The sequence below is a fragment of the Tasmannia lanceolata genome, unplaced genomic scaffold, assembly GCF_043159265.1.
Source record: "Tasmannia lanceolata isolate RefF3 unplaced genomic scaffold, GAP_Taslan_0.1 ptg000008l, whole genome shotgun sequence".
Classification (NCBI taxonomy): domain Eukaryota; kingdom Viridiplantae; phylum Streptophyta; class Magnoliopsida; order Canellales; family Winteraceae; genus Tasmannia; species Tasmannia lanceolata.
The window spans coordinates 18,235,939-18,253,724 of record NW_027518685.1 but is presented as its reverse complement, the minus strand read 5'-3'; the positions used below and the strand labels follow the sequence as shown (position 1 = coordinate 18,253,724).

Below are 17,786 nucleotides of genomic sequence, written 5' to 3'. Positions count from 1 at the left end.
CTCTTTCTCCTTGTATTCATGGTGTTGATGCTTTATATATGACTTAAAGGAGTATTCCTTCTAGCAGTGAGGTGAGCGCCCTCTCGGGTGAGGGTCCGAACTGAATGACTAAACGATAGGGAGCCGGCCGGATCAGGAATAAAAAAAACCTATCCTTGAACCGGTACGGGCATGGAGGAAGTGGTCCAATCATAAAATCTAACACTAGCGGTTTTGAGTTGTGTTGATCTTTCAGCGACTAGCAGTTATATATAACAAGAAAACCGCACATGCTATGCCCAAACATTACTAGCGTAAAAAATACATGGTAAGAATAAATTTTTAGAAGGTAAAAATAGTCAAAGTTTAACATGCAAGATATTTAATAGATACAGAGAAATTTACAATCTATAAGCTATTTAATAGATATAGAGAAATTTACATGGATAAATCTCTAATTACTATATCGAAATGATATTTTCGCCCTCTTTTTGCATCCCCGGGCCACCCCCTTTAGTGTAAAAAGAGTAGTCATAAATACACTAGGGAGGCTGAAAATATCACTTCCTTTACTATAAAGAAATTTACATCTGAGGCATTTAATAGTTAAAATATTAAACAATCTGTCTGGCTTAGGAAGAAACTTAACATTCATAGTTCAAAATAGTTTGACATTAACCTGTTCAAGTAATCCAAATGATCAACCTTCGGGTCTTACACAGGGACAGGGATATGCATGTGTACTTGTGACCATTGATCTTGTACACTATCATTGTGGATCATTGTTCTGAAAATTGATTATTAGGAAAGAGCCTTGATCTGGACTATTAGGAAAGAGCCTAATAGTGATTTTACTTAGGCCCTTTCCTTTAAGATTATGACAACCGATTGTGAATGCCAAACCTACAGGGCCTTAAGATTGTGAGAACTTGTTGTGTGAGCCCAATACCGATTATTGGACTCTCAATCGGTCTCACAATCTCAAACGAACAGGGCTTTAGCATTTTTCAAAGCACAATATTTCATAGTATCCTCACTGTTCTAAGTACATTGTGCCCCCCCCCCCCCCTCTAGTTGATCTGGACAGCCATCTAATTGTGTAGCATTTCCCCAGTTAAATGTATTTTTGTTGTTGAATATGTGACCATCTCATAAACAAAATGCATGAGGAGTGGTTTTGTGGCAGAATTGGTAGTCTTTTTTGGAGTAATTACTAGCCGAAAATACCTTTTAATGTTAGAAATACTAATTACTTTTGTAATGGCAATTGGAATGTGATTGGCTATTAGGAAATCTGCCCACAAAAGAAGTTAAACGTTAACAGGGAGGGTGATTAAGTAGAGAGTTCAGAATCAGATCAACAATCAATGGTGGGACCCACTATCCCGGAATAGATGTGACACGTTAGTGAGGTCACAAGGTGCTCGCTTGGTGCAGCCGAGGGATGCACCAGTCCACATCATCCTTCACGAGCTCATGTTGAGCCGTTGATTCTGGAGCCTTTGGGATCACCTCATGGCCTTAGGATGATCCATCTTGTGTCGGTAATCTTTCTCCCCCTCTTCCATCTAATCAATTTGATTCGATGCACTGAGTTGGAAACATGATAGACCCATCACTAAACTGAACTCTGCCATCTAACGAGCATCAAGAATAGTCATAAACACACTAGAGGGGGCTGTCCCAAGTCAAAAAGAGGCGAATATATCACTTTCCTTAAAATAAAATAAAAAGGTTAGAGAACTGGTTTTCTGGTAGACCCTACCATGAAAATGACAACAAAAAATCACACTTATTGAATAATCTAAAGCAAGACCTATCAAATGGATGGTTATGATCAATCGGAGGTGGGATCCACTACTTATTTAGATAATCTGGCATCAATCTGCACCCGACACGTGGTGCTTTTTAGTAATCTAATGGGTCTTTGACTGATTGGACCCACCTTAGATTCTTGATAGAGGCTTATTATATGTTAATTAAAACCAATCAGACAATCCTTGCTGCTTTACTTGTTGTGCATTTCTATGTTAAAAAAATTCAAAAAGAGACGGGGGCCATAGGTGCCACGTGAACATGATAGGATCCGTCGATTTGATGTGAGTCCTCTCATCTCATGATGTCTATAAGATCAACGGTCTTGATTACACACTCATCCCCAGTTGTGGAACCCAAAAATTGATTAATTAACATCGACTCCGTTGTCAGAAGTGGGTCCCACTGGCGCTGAGATGAAATCAGTGGGCGGATACCTGATTTGGGAAGTGATATATTCGCCCCAAGTATATATAAAAGGAATGAAAAGCGGAGAATATTATATATCATTTTGTAAATGATATCAGCACAACTATGTTTTAATTATTGCACAGACCGAACCTGTCTTTTCTTTTTTAATAGGAGCTGTATTGTAATAACCTTTTGACATAATACTAAAAGAGAAGAGGCTAATCTGAGCCACCAGTTGCAATATTCGCGTGTGATCAATGCCGTTCATCTGGTAGGCCCTCCCATTCAAATGACATAGCAAAAAAATCACACTTATTGAATGATCCAAACCAAGGCCTATCAAATGGATGGTTCTGATCTATCAAAGGTGGGACCCACTTCTATTTTAGATAGTACGGCATCAATCTGCACTTGACACGTGGCACTTTTACTTGACCACAATGGTAATAATCAATGGTCTAGCACTCATTGGGCCCACCATTGATGGAGCCAGAGAGGCCTATGATTCCGAATGCATCACTTCCTTTTAAAAAAATGCAAAAATAAACAGGTCCTTTATGAGCCACGTGGACATATTGGATCCGTTGGTTTGATGCGAGTCATCTCATAATGGTCTTAGGATCAACGGTCACACTCATGTCCCGTTGTTGAACCGTAAAAATTGATTAAATTAACATTTCCCCGATTAGATCATGCGATCAATGAGGTCTCAGCAGTGGGTCCCACTGCTAATCAGATGAAATCTGTGGGCATCGACCTGATTTGGTAGCATAAGATTACTATAAATAATTCGCACCCCTATTGGATAATTCGCACCCCTCGCACGTTCATATAAGTATATAACCTCCTACCATCCTCATCATTTTTCTTAACTCTTACCAGTTTTGTCCGCCCATCTCATTTTCTTTATCTACCGTAAAAATTCTATCGATCTTCAATCCTTTCTATTTTTTTCTTCATCTACATATCTTAATCAGTTTTTCATCTCAGATCACATTCTGATTCTGCTTCTAATTTACAGGTCCTTTTTTTTTTTTTCATTCTCTAGCTGATCATTAATGGCGACGAAGAAAAGCGTTGGAGATCTGAAAGAGGCAGATTTGAAGGGAAAGAAGGTTTTCGTTAGAGTAGATTTGAACGTACCTTTGGATGAGAATCTGAATATTACAGATGATACTAGGGTTAGAGCTGCCATACCGACTATTAAATATCTGATCGGATATGGCTCGAAAGTAATCCTTTCTAGCCATCTGGTGAGAAAACCTAGATCTCTTTCCTTTTATTATTAACTTCACAAAATTTTGGATTTTTGTTGCTTTTTGATTTTGCCTAATTAGGTTTTTCTTTTTGTCTTTTCTTGATACTTGAAGGACTGTTGTATTGATTTGTCAGGACATTGGATGGAATTTTCCAGTTTATAGTGTAGATTTTTTGTTTCCTTTTTTTTCGTTATTTTTCATCAAGTTTCATTTTCGTTTTTTGTTTGTGCGTGGTAAATTTCAAATTTTATTTCTCCTGTTTGTAATTTTGAGGCATATATGGTGAGGGAATTTTGTTCTTTTTTATGGGCATGTGGTGGTATTATGTGTTGGATTTTCAGTCACAGACATAGAGAGATCGGCATATTTATTTTTAAAAATTTTGGGATTTTTCAGTTTGTGAATTGCTCTTTATTTTTTTAGGCTATACAATATTTGGCTTGGACTTTATTTATTTCTACAGTACTAGATTCATTATTGTATTATGTTTACATCTTTTGATGAACATATGATGTCATTAATTTGTTAGGAAATGTTATTGCTGTTGTCATTGTAAGTTCATAACCAAATCTTCTATGGAGAAGATAGGAAACCCCTATTTCATTAATCAGGTCGTTTCTGGTCCTTTGTGATGAAACCCAGATGGTTTCACCGCTCATCGTCAACGTAGATGTTGTTTTATAGGCAGGGTATCTAGGCCGTCATCCGTCTATCATGGGGAGTCCTACTCTGGATGGACCATGGTACAAAAAATCAAAAATACACAAACCTGCGACCCCTCGACATGTCGACTTTCACCAGTTGAATTGGAGAGTTAGCTGTTTTTGCTACTAACTGCCCATGTGAAGGTCATAAACCTAATGCTTGAGATCATATCTCCAATGTGATTTTGTATATTAGCACACCCATGGTAGGCCCCTCCAGCAGACAGTCGGGATCCTCCACTGTGTGTTACTGCATGTACAGGGGTAGAGATGAACCTTCTCCCGGTCATTATTCAGGAATGAGTTCTTCCAGTAACTGATGTACAACGTTAACAAAAAAAGGTAAAATGTAAACTTTTCCTAGTAGATACTAGAGAGGAAAATATAAATTTTATCATTGTTTTAAGAAAAAATAAGTCGAATCATGGAGAAGTAAAAGGAATGATCTTTATATGTAAATTCTACACTGAAACTTTATATATGAACTATCTGACTATCTCTACCACCTAACAAATGTGCATGCTGCCATTCAAAAAAAATATGTGCATGCCAATTGATAGGCCACTTCTTGGATTGATCATAGTCTGAAAGTATCACATGTCGGGTGTGCTCAGCCATATGACCATTTATTTGGTTTTGGATGATGAGCGAGGTAATGTGCAAATATTAAAAAAAAAGGGTCTGTTGATGTTCTTGGATTGATCATAGTCTGAAAGTATCACATGTCGGGTGTGCTCAGCCATATGACCATTTATTTGGTTTTGGATGATGAGCGAGGTAATGTGCAAATATTAAAAAAAAAGGGTCTGTTGATGAGATGGTAGGAATCACTTGATTGTGATGCTTTTTGGGCTATCATGTATGCAAGAAGCGACCAATGATCCATCCATTGGACTGTGTAGCATGATGAGTATGTGCATAGATGTAGAGATGGTTTATTACGGAGTTTTGGTGTATAGCTTATTGCCCATGTCTTCGAGCAGGTGTAAGTTGGTATATTGTTCAATATGTGCTTATGTGTGCATCCTCCAAATCAGCGCCATGATTTCTTTTGCAAGCAGATATGATTTTGAGTGTGAATTTGTGCAGCAATTTCTTCTGTCACTACGACTGCTAACTTGAAGTGGTAGCTGAACCATTTTCTTGCATTTAAATGTCAATAAAATATGGAGTTTGGCGTGACAACGTCCTTACATTTTAACAACATTTGAGTATTTGCGGCATATGATTTCTTTGGATTACAGTGATTGCTACTTTAGCCTTTTACTGTTATGTGCATATATTATGTTGGTTTTTGCCTTGCTTTCAATTTTTCTCTAAAGTTAATGCTTGTGTTTCATGAGTTACACCACTAAAAGCACTGGTTTTGAGCTGTTTAGTTTTCAATTCTTTTGGCCGTGTATTTAATTATCATATGAATAATTGCTCAACTGTTGGGGAGGGTTTACTTCACTATGAATGTGTATGCTGCTCTCAAAACCAGATTTTTCCCTCATTGCCATTAGTACTTCTCCTCTTTTTTTTCTTCCCTTTTTATTCTCCTTTTGCAATCTTTTGAACTCATCTTGATGATGTAGTTTTTCTTTCACATTTAGCTCAAACTTTTGAAATTGAGTTCTTTCTTTTTTGGATTGCCAGGGACGCCCAAAGGGTGTCACCCCAAAGTACAGCTTGAAGCCCCTTGTACCTAGGCTATCTGAGCTCCTTGGGATCAAGGTATGTTGTTTATTTAGAGCTCAAATTTCCAGTTTTGGACATTGCAAGTTAAATGACATTCACTTTCTATTTTTTCTCTATGCAATCATCAAATAGGTTGAGATGGCTGACGACTGTATCGGTGAGAGTGTTGAGAAAATGGTTGCTTCATTACCGGAGGGAGGTGTTTTGCTCCTTGAAAATGTGAGGTTTTACAAGGAGGAGGAGAAGAATGATCCAGAATTTGCCAAGAAGCTTGCTTCACTTGCAGACCTCTATGTGAATGATGCATTTGGTACAGCTCACAGAGCGCATGCTTCAACAGAGGGAGTTACCAAGTTTTTGAAGCCTGCTGTTGCTGGCTTTCTTATGCAGAAGGTATGGTGGTTCTCAGTGGTTTCTTATTATTTGAGTTAATTCTTTTGTAAGAATGGTGTTTGAAATTTTGCATTATGTGCATGGATCTTTAGCACATTTGATTGAAATTTGGTAATATGCTACTGTTGGTTAGTAATGTGTAGTGCTTCCTTTTCAACTTTTGATCCCATACCAAGTATGTTGTCTTGTTTCAGGAACTCGATTATCTTGTCGGAGCTGTGGCAAATCCTAAAAGGCCATTTGCTGCCATTGTAGGTGGCTCAAAGGTATCATCCAAGATCGGTGTGATAGAGTCACTGTTGGAGAAGGTTGATATCCTTCTTTTGGGTGGAGCAATGATCTTCACGTTTTACAAGGCACAAGGACACCCAGTTGGGTCATCTCTTGTGGAGGAAGACCAGCTTGATCTTGCAACAACACTTCTTGAGAAAGCCAAGGCCAAGGGCGTATCTCTTTTGTTGCCCACAGATGTTGTTATTGCTGACAAGTTTGCTGCTGATGCAAACAGCAAGGTTTGTTCCTTTACTCTTCGATGTTTTAAACCAAATTTTCAAACTAGTTAGTGTGGAGTATGTATAGATTTTAAATTTAGAGACGTGGAAGGAAAACAAAATTTTCTAAGTCTATTAATTATAATTATGGTTGGCTAATTTGATTCTCTAGTTTCTCTTTCTTTTCTAGAGCACTCTGAAGCTTAAGCTGTACCACATCAAATCCTTGCAAGTTTTTTTTTTTTTTTTGTTGAATGTAGTTCACCGAACTATACTCCGTTGATTCAAATAGTACATTTAGATAGCAAATAATACCAGTTTCATGGAGTTTGACTAAGATCCATCAGAATTAAATGAGATGCCCTTGGTGCATATTGCACAATTGACGGCATTGCGTGATAAACTAGTTAACTAAATAGGAATAAATATGAACGATGGCGAGTAGATTCATATAATAGCCTAAATGGGGATTGACTACTTGTAGATTGGGATTACTAGCAATAGGTGGAGATGCAACAATGTAGTCAACAATTTTTACCATTCAGAGTTTGTTAGTTACAATGACAAATTACCGTCTTTTTTTTTTTTTTTTCAGATTGTACCAGCATCTAGTATCCCAGATGGTTGGATGGGACTCGACATCGGACCCGACTCAGTGAAAACATTCAACGAATCTTTGGACAGTACCAAAACCGTCATTTGGAACGGACCCATGGGCGTGTTTGAGTTTGAGAAGTTTGCATCTGGAACAGAGGTATATGATGGAAACTCAACCATATAGACCCCTATAAATTGTGATAGGTAGGCAATGATAGTGACACTAACATTCTCCAATAACACAGGCAATTGCGAAGAAGTTAGCAGACCTCAGTGGAAAGGGAGTGACGACAATCATAGGAGGTGGTGATTCTGTTGCGGCGGTTGAGAAAGCAGGGCTTGCTGAAAAAATGAGCCACATCTCCACAGGGGGAGGCGCTAGCTTAGAGCTGTTGGAAGGCAAGACGCTCCCCGGAGTCCTCGCCCTTGACGATGCCATACCTGCCTCTCTCTAAGGCAAGTTTTGGTTCCTTGTTTTAGTTTGGTTCCCTTGGTATTATTTTTGCCTGTGTTTTGTTAGAGAAGGGAAATGCTGTATGAGCATTTGAGAGTCGATGTTTGAGGTTGTGGGTGTGTGTCTAATAAGTTGGACTCTCCCAAGCATGAGAGATGAATAGCTTGGGAATGGACTCTCCTTGTATTGAATAATTAAGTAGTGATGCCTATTTATGGTTGTCTATACATCTGGAAGTTCTCATATCACAACTGCAGTCTCTCAAAACTTATAATAATAAAATTCACTCGAGGGCATGTTTGGTCACCATGAATAATTATTCCATGGAATATTTGTAGGCCCACTCCCACCCTATGAAGAATGTCAAATCCGGCCATCTCTACAACTGGCCCACAAATATTCCTTGGAATATTTTTTTTCAATTGATATTCCTAAACGTTAGAGATTTTAGGTTAAATTTGTCACTGGATAATCTCAATCTGAGTGTGATTAGGTGTTCCTCCCTAATCAAAATCCAATTGAGATTAGGAAACCCTGTTTTGTGTTTATAAAACACATCAACAATCCTACTTTTGTAAGAAGTGAGAAAACCTGAATCTTTTTCTTCCCTCCCTTGAGCTCCCATGTTTATCTACCTTCATCCCCGCCCTATCGTGATCAATTAGCAACGATTGACGTGTGATTATGTGCCTGTTTGAAAGACTTATGGAGAAAATGTTGAAAATATGTTTTTCCTAATCAATTACCTTTCATTGTTGAACATTGACAGTTAAAACCTACATAGAGGCAACAATTCACATTCAAAAACAAAAATTATACTTGAAAGTTAGGATTGAGAGATTGGTGTGATTTTTGGGCTATAGGAGTTCATAAGCAGGGGCTGTCAATCATTTGAAGGTGAGACCCCTCTATCTCACTGCACTACAAAGAGGTCCTGCCCTAATGAAGCATTCATCATCCAAGTAAATATTGATAGGAGGACAAAGATGGCCAGCCCTCATCTCTAACAATGTAATTGATATAGAACTATACAATCTTCATCATCCTTTGATTAAGATTGGATAGTAAAATTAATTGGACCCCACTTTCTTACCCTCTTGGAATGCTGCAACTAAGTAGGCCTCACTTATATCATGCTCCAAATGAGAAAGAAATACTTGATTACCTTTAAAGTCATAAAAAAGGAAGGAGTTTGTTACGTTGCTCCCTTGATGTTATAGTTAGGTCTCAAATTCTATCACATGTATACTCCTAGCCCCCTTACGATTGCAATATGGAGGGCAACAACCCAATGCAAAGAATAAGGTTATTTTTGATGAAATTTGCATAGTTTCCATGTCTGAGTAAAACTTTTGTACTAAGATTAGGGTTGGGGTAATTATATTCAAGGTTTAAAATTTCGGTTTCGGTACCGGTTTCGGACCCTGAAATTTCGGTTGAAATCTGGTACAAAACCCGAAGCCAATATTTTATTCAATATTAAATTTTAGCTACAGAAATTTATGTGAAATATTAAATTAATATTAAAAAAACAGATTTTTTGGGTCAAATTTCGGAAAAACCGAAATTTCGACCGAAATTCCGTAATTTCGGCCGAAATAAATGACCATTTCGGTTTTGATCGATTTCGGTCGAAATTTAAAACCATGAATATATTACGACTTCTTTGTAGATCTTTGGTGCAACTTATTTTTTCAGTACGATGAAAGCTCGTCGACCATTTTCACCCATAGCACCGCTACACAATCACATAAAATTCTTGTGTTCTCCTCTATGCTTGTTTAATTTTCTTCATTTATTTCGTGTTTCTATTGAAGCCTAGACTGGCTTTTTTTGAGTGGAGTAAAAGATACTTATTGGGCCCCACCTTTGGTTCCTTTATGTCCCTTGATCTAAACAATACAGTATGTCCAGCCCAATGCCATTGAGAGAACACTCTAACTGGGTGACCCTAGACCCTTATGGACAATCTTTCTTCTGGGTCCACAAAGAAAACATAAACCATTGATTTTTTGGTGTAGTTCATTATCTTACACATGGGATGTCCGTTTGGGAAGAGCCCAAGACCATGTGGGTCATCTCACAATCTTCTACAAGATCAACGGTCTTGATCTCACATACATTCCTCATATGGGACCCAAAATTGCATGTGACCGTTGATCGACAGATTGACTATCTGGATAGTCTTTCTCATATTGAAATTACAGTCTACCCTATCTGATGGGATAGTTGACGAAAAGCTTTTTTCATCTCAACAACCCCACATACACTCTGTAATGATATTTTAAAATGTCCTCAAACGATCTTGGTGTAATGTCTAAGCGAAGTATGTCCATAGACAGAAATGAAAGCAAAGAGACATCATGTTCTAAAATAAGCATTTTGCGTAACAAACCTGTCACGAACGTGTCAATTTTTCTTCCGAACGTTACAAATACGTAGGTGGGGGCCTACCACTGATGTCTAAGTAGAAAAAGAGGTTTTTGTAATAAAGAAGTCTTCTACTTTGCTTTATTTGCAAAAAAACAGGCTTCTAGTTTAACAATTTATAAATAAAGTCATTACATTTTAGTAAATTTTGCAATTCAGGCCGTGCCATCAATTTTGTGACCATAACAGCCGTATTGGATTGTTTTTTACTTATAAAATGACTAAACTGTCCTTATATGTTAAAAAAAAAGATGAAAATTTCCTAGCAAACAGAACAAAATACCTGCGATGCTGTTACGTGCCTAATCGGCCGTAATACAGATAAATAATATAAAAAGGAAGAATAGGAAAGAGGATGATTGGTTCGAGACAACTGGGACTTCTTAACGGTTCAAATCGAGAGGAACCATAACTCTTCTACAAACATAGTGTCTATTTTACTTTAAATTCTCTTCTCCTTATTAATTATAAACATGTCCTTAGAAAGGCTACAACCCACGTAATAGCATGACCCAAAAGATAACTAACAAAGAGAAAAATTAGAAAAAGTGATAACAACCACCAATCAAAAACAAAACATAGCTCTAAATGACTCAAATAAAATATTTAAAAGCCTAAAACTTAGGAGATTTATTTGGAAAAGGTTTCCAGCCGTTTTTTTGAGAATCCGTATTTGGCACGTATCAGATGCTCAGTAATATGTTTTGATAGGTTGTGTCCTAGTGTCCTACCAACTCAACTCAGACACATGCATTAGGTGAGGTCCACCAGTTTGCCTATTGTTTTCACGGGGGAGGTCCCACAATCCTCACCCCAGCCCATTGTATAAGATGGGGATCACAATTTTGCACCTCATCTTTTATTTTTTGGGCTCTTTTTTTTTTAAACATCCATACATAGCATAGCAATGATATTGCCAACCCTTGATTCAAAACTTATCATCAAGGGTATGGTTACATACAAGGACATTTTGGTCTTCTTCACGAGTCTAAAACAATCCACCGTGTATTTTGGTCACAAATCACAATATGATGGCAAAATTCAGGTAAATGCGATGCCTCTTTGCAAATTATCAAACAAGAAGACTATTTTTGCAAATAAAGCAAAGTGGAAGACTTCATTTGTAAAAACCCATGTGAAATGAAAGGATGCGTATCACGCACGGGGGCGCATTTTGGTATTTCCTGACATTAAAAAAGCACTACCTACAGTCAACATCTCTCGTCTTACAGATTACAAGTTTACAGCAACGGGAAGAAAAACAAAGGAAACAAAAAGGAAATCTCTGTCTTAAGTAAGAAAAAAATGAGCTTCTTTAGAAAAACCTAGTCACAAAAATCAGCTTCTTGAGAAAAAAACCTACTCTCTCTCTATGCTTTTCTTCATGTTATGCAATTTCAAACCCTCGATCTCCTCTCTGTTTGAACTGATTTCACTTTCAGATTCTGGGATTCTCATTCTCTGCTTCAGATCTGCAGATTTTTAGCTTCCATGGCGTCGAACTAGTTTCTTTTGCAAATTTCAACGAATCAGGTACTCTGCTCTCTTTTTTTATCTCTCTTTTTGTTTTTCTATCTCTCGTTCCGTTCAATTTTTTCAGAAAATGTATGTGATTTTTCTTCCTATCCATGAAGAAATGCTTAGGTTTTCAACAAACATTTCTGTAAATTTCTCGAATTCGTATGCAAGAAGATCAATGCATTAACTCAAGCCACAAAATAAGGAGAATCCGAGTTTCTGCCATTTTTTTGGACAGTGAGGTTAAACATCTAACAGACAATGAAATAATTAGGTTTTCACGAAGCATTTCTGTAAATTTCTCGTATTCGCATGGAAGAAGAAGATCGATGTATAAACTGAAGCCGAAAAATAAGGAGAATCGGAGTTTCTGCTATTTTTTTGGACGTAGTGAGGTCAAACATCTAAGAGAGATTTGTAATCTGTGATTTTACTGTTTTATAGATTTCTTTGAAGCTGATGTCACATTTGACATGCTTTAATGGCTGGTTATGGTAATATGTAGCTGAAAGGGGAAAAATTGACTATATTTCTGTATTGGAGTTGGAACTTATAAGATAATAGAAATACTTATGCACACATTGCGCCTAGTTCGCTGCAATTGAAAGCTTGCTAGTGAATTCAGAATGTTGTTTGTTTCTGCTGCAGGGTTTTAGTCACACATCGGCATTCCATTCTTGAAGAGAAGATCTTGGGCATATTCATTTTATCACAAATTTAACCTTTATTGGCAGAGACTGATTAAGTTCTCTTCAATATTTTAACGTGTGGTCTATTCTTAAATCATAGTTTCTGATATAGGGCCACATTTTTCACATTCATCTTACTGACGTTTTGCCTTTGATGGTGATACGTAGCAATTTCACCATTGGACGCTTGTTGGGGGTTCCACGTGAAAGGAAAATTCCAGATCAGAAGATTGAATGGATGTGGATGGGCTTATGTGGACTTGGGCACCCCCTCCCCTTAAAGGCTCCCCTTAAAGGCTAGCTTTTAAGGGTGAGTTCTACCCGGGTCCCAATAGGACACCGGTTACATCGTAGTTTAGTCCCTTTCTCCATTATCACTATTGAATGTGTCATATGGCTCATTTGATTCACCAAAATTTTCAGAAGAAAGAAAAGAAGTTAGGGGAAACCTTGGAACTCTTTGGTTCTAGAAACCTTGAAATTATTGTGTACTCGAAAAAGTACGCTGTGGATCTTCTGAGCAGTTTTCAAAATTTTAATTGCGAGCCTATTGCTACACTGGCAATCTATCATAAAAAGCTAGTGGTAGAGGTGGTGAAAAGATGTAGATCCTCATATGTATAGAAGTATGGTTGTTGCACAGTTGCACTTCAATATTTGACCTTTACACGACCAGACATCACTTGACTTATGTTGTGAATCAAGTGTGTCAGTTTCTACACAATCCAAGGCAAGAAGATTTATAAACTGCAAAAGAATTATGTGGTATCTAGAGGGAACTTTGACACTGTTTGTATAAAGTCTTGGTCAGAAGAAAGAAGTCATATTAGCTGCCTTTCAGATGCTAGTGGCAAGTGATTCCGACACTAGGAGATCAGTTAATGCGAACTGTCTTGTAGTGAATGATTGTTTGATTTAATGGAATATTATGAAACAACACACATTTACAAGATCTAGTGCAGCACAGAGCATAGAACCACTGTTTCAGCTATTTAAAAGGCGATTTGGTTAATGCAATTGCTTCAAGGCATAAGAATGCTTTGAAAGGGAGACTCAAAACTATATTGTGACAATCAAAGTGCAATCAATTTATCACAAAATCCAGTACTTCATGCTAGAATGGAACACAGAGAATAAATTCTGTTTTCCAAAGAAAGAGTGGGAAGTGATGAGATAGATCCTATTTCTTTCCAAGCTAAGATCAGGTAGCAGGTATATTTACTAAAGGCCTCACGAGTGAGCATCATTGGCATTTATTTTAAAAGCTGTACATGTTCAGAGACATACTTCAACTAGAGGGAGAGTTATGGAAATAACTAATAAGTCAAACAAATTTAAGTAATGATTCTTACATACTTATGCTACGGTGTATCTCTTTAGTAGTAGCAGTTCTGTCATTTTCCGTACATGCTTATGCTATGGTGTATCTCTTTAGTAGTGGCAGTTCTGTAATTTTCCCAGCTTTATGTAAGTATATAGATGAGTGATTAGAGATGTAAATAAGTTCACAATAAGTTGAACCTATTGATCTATACTCAACTTTGCACTTTATCTAGCAACAATTCTTTTTTTTTAATTGATATATGGGATATGATTTGATCTGACAACCATTGTTAATAGAGACAATAACCAGCAACAAACCATCTCTTTTTAGCATTGCCTACCCAATTAACATCTAAGTTGGCATAATATCAAGTTATTAACCAGAATACCCTTTTTCCATTAAAAATAATAATAATAAAAAATAAAAAATCAAACAGAATGTGCCTTTGAGCTAGAAAGATCAATCACATATCAAATATTTTGCTTGGATGCTTGTGAGTGCTCGTCTCTTGGATCATGAAGGTATTTTCCATGAAAAAATTACTGCATATGACATCAGGACATGTGAACACCAAGTAGTATAATGCTCCAACAATGTTGCTCAACTTGACCCTCCTCTCTGCTAAGTCTTTTATCAAGTATAACTACAGTGTTGGTAGCTTCTTAAATTTTTCCAAAAGACCAGTATCATGTACTTGTTGTTCTATAATCATTCATTGAGGCAGTTTTGTCACTTTTATACCCAATATATAGTTGACTGGACCCAAGTTTTTCATTTCAAAGTCTTGCTTCAATCACGATTTGATCACTTCAACTTCAACATTATCACTTCTAGCAATTATGGCATTGTTAGCCACACAACTTTGGCGTCCCTTATCTTTAATCTACATACATAGCTTCTATCATCAACAATTTGAAACCTAGGAGATTTCTCCATTAACAGTTCCTTTAGCCTCCCATGTGAAAATATTTTTAAATTTCCATCGAAATTGACATGAAACGACCGATATATTTTTGTTTTCATTCCCACTGAAATACAGATTGAAACCGAAGCATAGTAAAACCAAAACCGTAACTGTATTAGTTATATACTATACCAATATGTATTGCATAATTATACATATGAATTGCTCATGAATGTGCTATATGTATTATGTATAAATATTTATATGAATTATATGTAAAATGTGCTATGTACTAAATTATCAGACGTGCGCAACAACGCATTTCACAGGGTGTTCGATGTTGTCAAACCATTATGAGTGTTTTTTGCTTATGTGATGGTTTTTGTGTGTGCACTTGTGCTTATTCTAGCACTTTCTTTTATCTTAAATGTCCATTATTTGCATATGTTTCCATACATTTCTGTAATTTTATAAGATTTCTAATGAAATTTCCCTCCGAAGCCGGTATGTTCTCATTTTCATCACTAAAACTCATAGCAAAACCGAAACTGGAAACTTTGCTTGTGAAAACACGTTCTTTACACTTATTTGTTCTATATTCGTTCTCTATCTTGAATGCATCTCACAATGCCAGCTTTCACCACTAGACAATGTTTCGTCATATTTTGATTCATGTACCCTATTGAAACCCTTAGCCACTAGTCTTATCATGGAGCACTTGATTGTTCCATCAAACTTGTACAGTTGTACTTACCTTTGAAGATTCATTTGTGGCTAATTGCATTCTGATTTTTCTTATTTGGGAACAATTTTCAATACATCACTCTTATATACGGCAATATCTCTTCATCATTACTTCAACCTACTTCTCTTTGTTTCCTGCTTCATCAAATGATTACGATTTGGAAATATTTTGAAATTCAATTGCTAAGCTATAATATCCAGATAGATATAGACACTGACAAGGTTACGAACACGGACACAGGAAACGTAGATACAAAATAACATTTTCCAAACTCTAAGACACATGTATAAACAGAGGTGTCTCATACCATGAGAGAAGACACAAGACACAAGACAAAAATAAAGTACTATAAAATTAGATAAATTTAAATAAGAAGATGGAACTAATAGTAAATTAAAAATAGCATCCATTCCTTCATTTATTCTTCAACCTCGTGGAGTTGTTCCACAAGCCCATTGAACACAATCATATGTTTTAGAAGATCTCCGCCTTTTCACATCTTTAGCCCGTACAACTAGCGCTTCAGATACAATTGTTTGGCCAAGCTTTTCTACATGTAAAGCTTTTCAAACTTATCCCATAATTTAAGAGCCTCTTCTTCCATAACATTAAACATAACGTTGTCTGACAGACATAGCCGAATTGTGCTGACCGACTTTGAGTTGATGTTTTCGCACTCGGCATACATCATCTTCTCCAGATTCCTATCCTTTCCTTTCAACGCCTTAGCCAGGCCCTGTTGAATAAGGATGTCTTTCACCCTCATCTTCCATAGGGTGAAACTGTGTCAAACTTGGGGATGTTGAACTTGGTAGAACTCGACTTTACCACCATCTCAGATCACCCTCGATGTGTAGCTCCACCTCAAATGAGAATCTCTCGAACACTCTTTCTATCCTCCGTCATTCATTGTAACTGCGATCCAATCCCAACACCCACGATCAGTCCGTTGTCCTCAATGACCGCTCCAACCACAGCTCTGATACCACTTGTTGGGAAATCCTCCATGCAAATCCAATCCTATCGTGCACAAATAAATGGAAAAGTAAAAATAAACACAAGCCACAAGATGCACATCTAGATTTTACATTGTTCGGTCATGATGCCTACATCCACGGGCGAGAAGATCTTCCACTATGAGAAAAACAAAATACACGGATAACACCGTGATTACCCCGCAAAGTGCGAACTTGCAAACCACAACCCTTTCTCACCGAAGACCGTACACTAAGGGGATGCTTGGCTACCATGATTTTTTTCATGATAAATCGGTGTCTGCAAGTGGAGATGAGGGTGAAGTGGCTAAAAATCACGAAACAATAATATAGGAAACTAGCATCTCCAAGTGGTGAGAAGGGGCTAAAAATTCATGAATTTTTAGCCGGTATGCTTAATAGATGATATGCATGCCCGAAGCCCTACCCTTTCATCCTCTGGGAGCAGTCCTCAATCCCTAATGACAGATCGATCACTGAGTGTGATTGTGACCAAGGTTTTAAATTTCGGTTTCGGAATGCGTTTCGGTCCTCCCCGAAACCGAAATTTCAGCCGGAATTTTGAAATTTCGGACGAAATCAAATGAAACCAATAAAGTTGTATTTTATCTCTTCCTAAAATTTTGGCTGAAATTTCGGGAGGATATTAAATAACGTTAAAATTCCATATTTATTGGGATTTTCATTAAGTTTCGAACCGAAATTTCAGGAAAAACGAAATTTCGAAATTTCGGTCGAAATTTTGTAACGTTTCAAGTTTACACGATTTCGGTTTCGTTCTCCACTGAAACCCAAAATTTCGGTTGAAATTTAAAATCTTGATTGTGATTAGGGAGGGACAGCCTCGCCTATCGGCCGGCTGTAGCCAACCAAGCTACCTTGGAAAGCCCTTTCCAATGCGTCCAACGATAGCAACGAGGGAAGGCGTCTTTATTACAGTCTGGGCATGGAGGCATCAGGTGTGTGCCTATATGGTGCAACACTGAAAAAGTAAGAGTAAATGAAGTAGAGATAGAGAATGCCTACACTTGGGGATTGGTGATGAGATATATTTCCTAGTCGAATCTCTAATGGTATGCTTTGTTGCACAAAAGCTCGGATGGCTTAGGTGTTTGCTTGGCATTCAAATGCCAGCAAAACTCCTTGTTTGGTTGCCAATATAGCATTTAAATCCCTGGAGACTACTAGGGATGTCTCCTGGTCAATCATTGCATGTCCGCTGATGTGTCTTGCTTGTCCCGTCCCTATGAAATCCAAGCCAAAAACTACAAAGAGGAGGAATTTTATTTGGATTTCTTGGGAATGATTCTTTTTCTCTCTTTCTCTCTCTTCCTTCTCTCTATATATATATATTTGTAATGCACCCTCTACCACTACTCTACGAGGTTGACAACCAAA

General features: G+C 37.3%; 2 protein-coding genes across 3 annotated transcripts in view; both read left to right on the top strand.

Annotated features, from left to right (window-relative positions):
• The first annotated feature begins 3,029 nt into the window (after positions 1 to 3,029).
• On the top strand, positions 3,030 to 8,010 carry LOC143884657 (phosphoglycerate kinase, cytosolic). 2 transcript variants are annotated; one of them, XM_077388336.1, is made up of 7 exons: positions 3,030 to 3,120; positions 3,254 to 3,458; positions 5,807 to 5,884; positions 5,981 to 6,241; positions 6,436 to 6,753; positions 7,328 to 7,486; positions 7,575 to 8,010. In XM_077388336.1, exons 2-7 carry the CDS (start codon positions 3,264 to 3,266, stop codon positions 7,782 to 7,784), a joined length of 1,221 nt encoding a protein of 406 aa, XP_077244451.1. In that variant the 5' UTR covers positions 3,030 to 3,120; positions 3,254 to 3,263; the 3' UTR covers positions 7,785 to 8,010. The 2 variants fall into 2 exon arrangements, with proteins under 2 accessions (XP_077244451.1, XP_077244452.1); XM_077388337.1 differs by having other exon boundaries at positions 3,227 to 3,458.
• Positions 8,011 to 11,437: 3,427 nt separating this feature from the next.
• The window catches only part of GRL (transcription activator), a 40,829-nt gene continuing 34,480 nt past the window's right edge, over positions 11,438 to 17,786 (top strand). The window contains exon 1 of the mRNA XM_077388333.1: positions 11,438 to 11,746. The gene's annotated coding sequence lies outside the window, so the exon portion shown is untranslated. The remainder of the gene's footprint in view (positions 11,747 to 17,786) is intronic.

What these genes read in the sequence shown, in the direction of transcription:
- LOC143884657 (XM_077388336.1), top strand. Translation starts at nt 3,264, where the DNA reads ATGGCGACGAAGAAAAGCGTTGGAGATCTGAAAGAGGCAGATTTGAAG. An exon ending in CTGAGCTCCTTGGGATCAAG is followed by an intron (nt 5,885 to 5,980) that starts GTATGTTGTTTA and finishes ATCATCAAATAG; the next exon opens with GTTGAGATGGCTGACGACTG. An exon ending in CTGGCTTTCTTATGCAGAAG is followed by an intron (nt 6,242 to 6,435) that starts GTATGGTGGTTC and finishes GTCTTGTTTCAG; the next exon opens with GAACTCGATTATCTTGTCGG.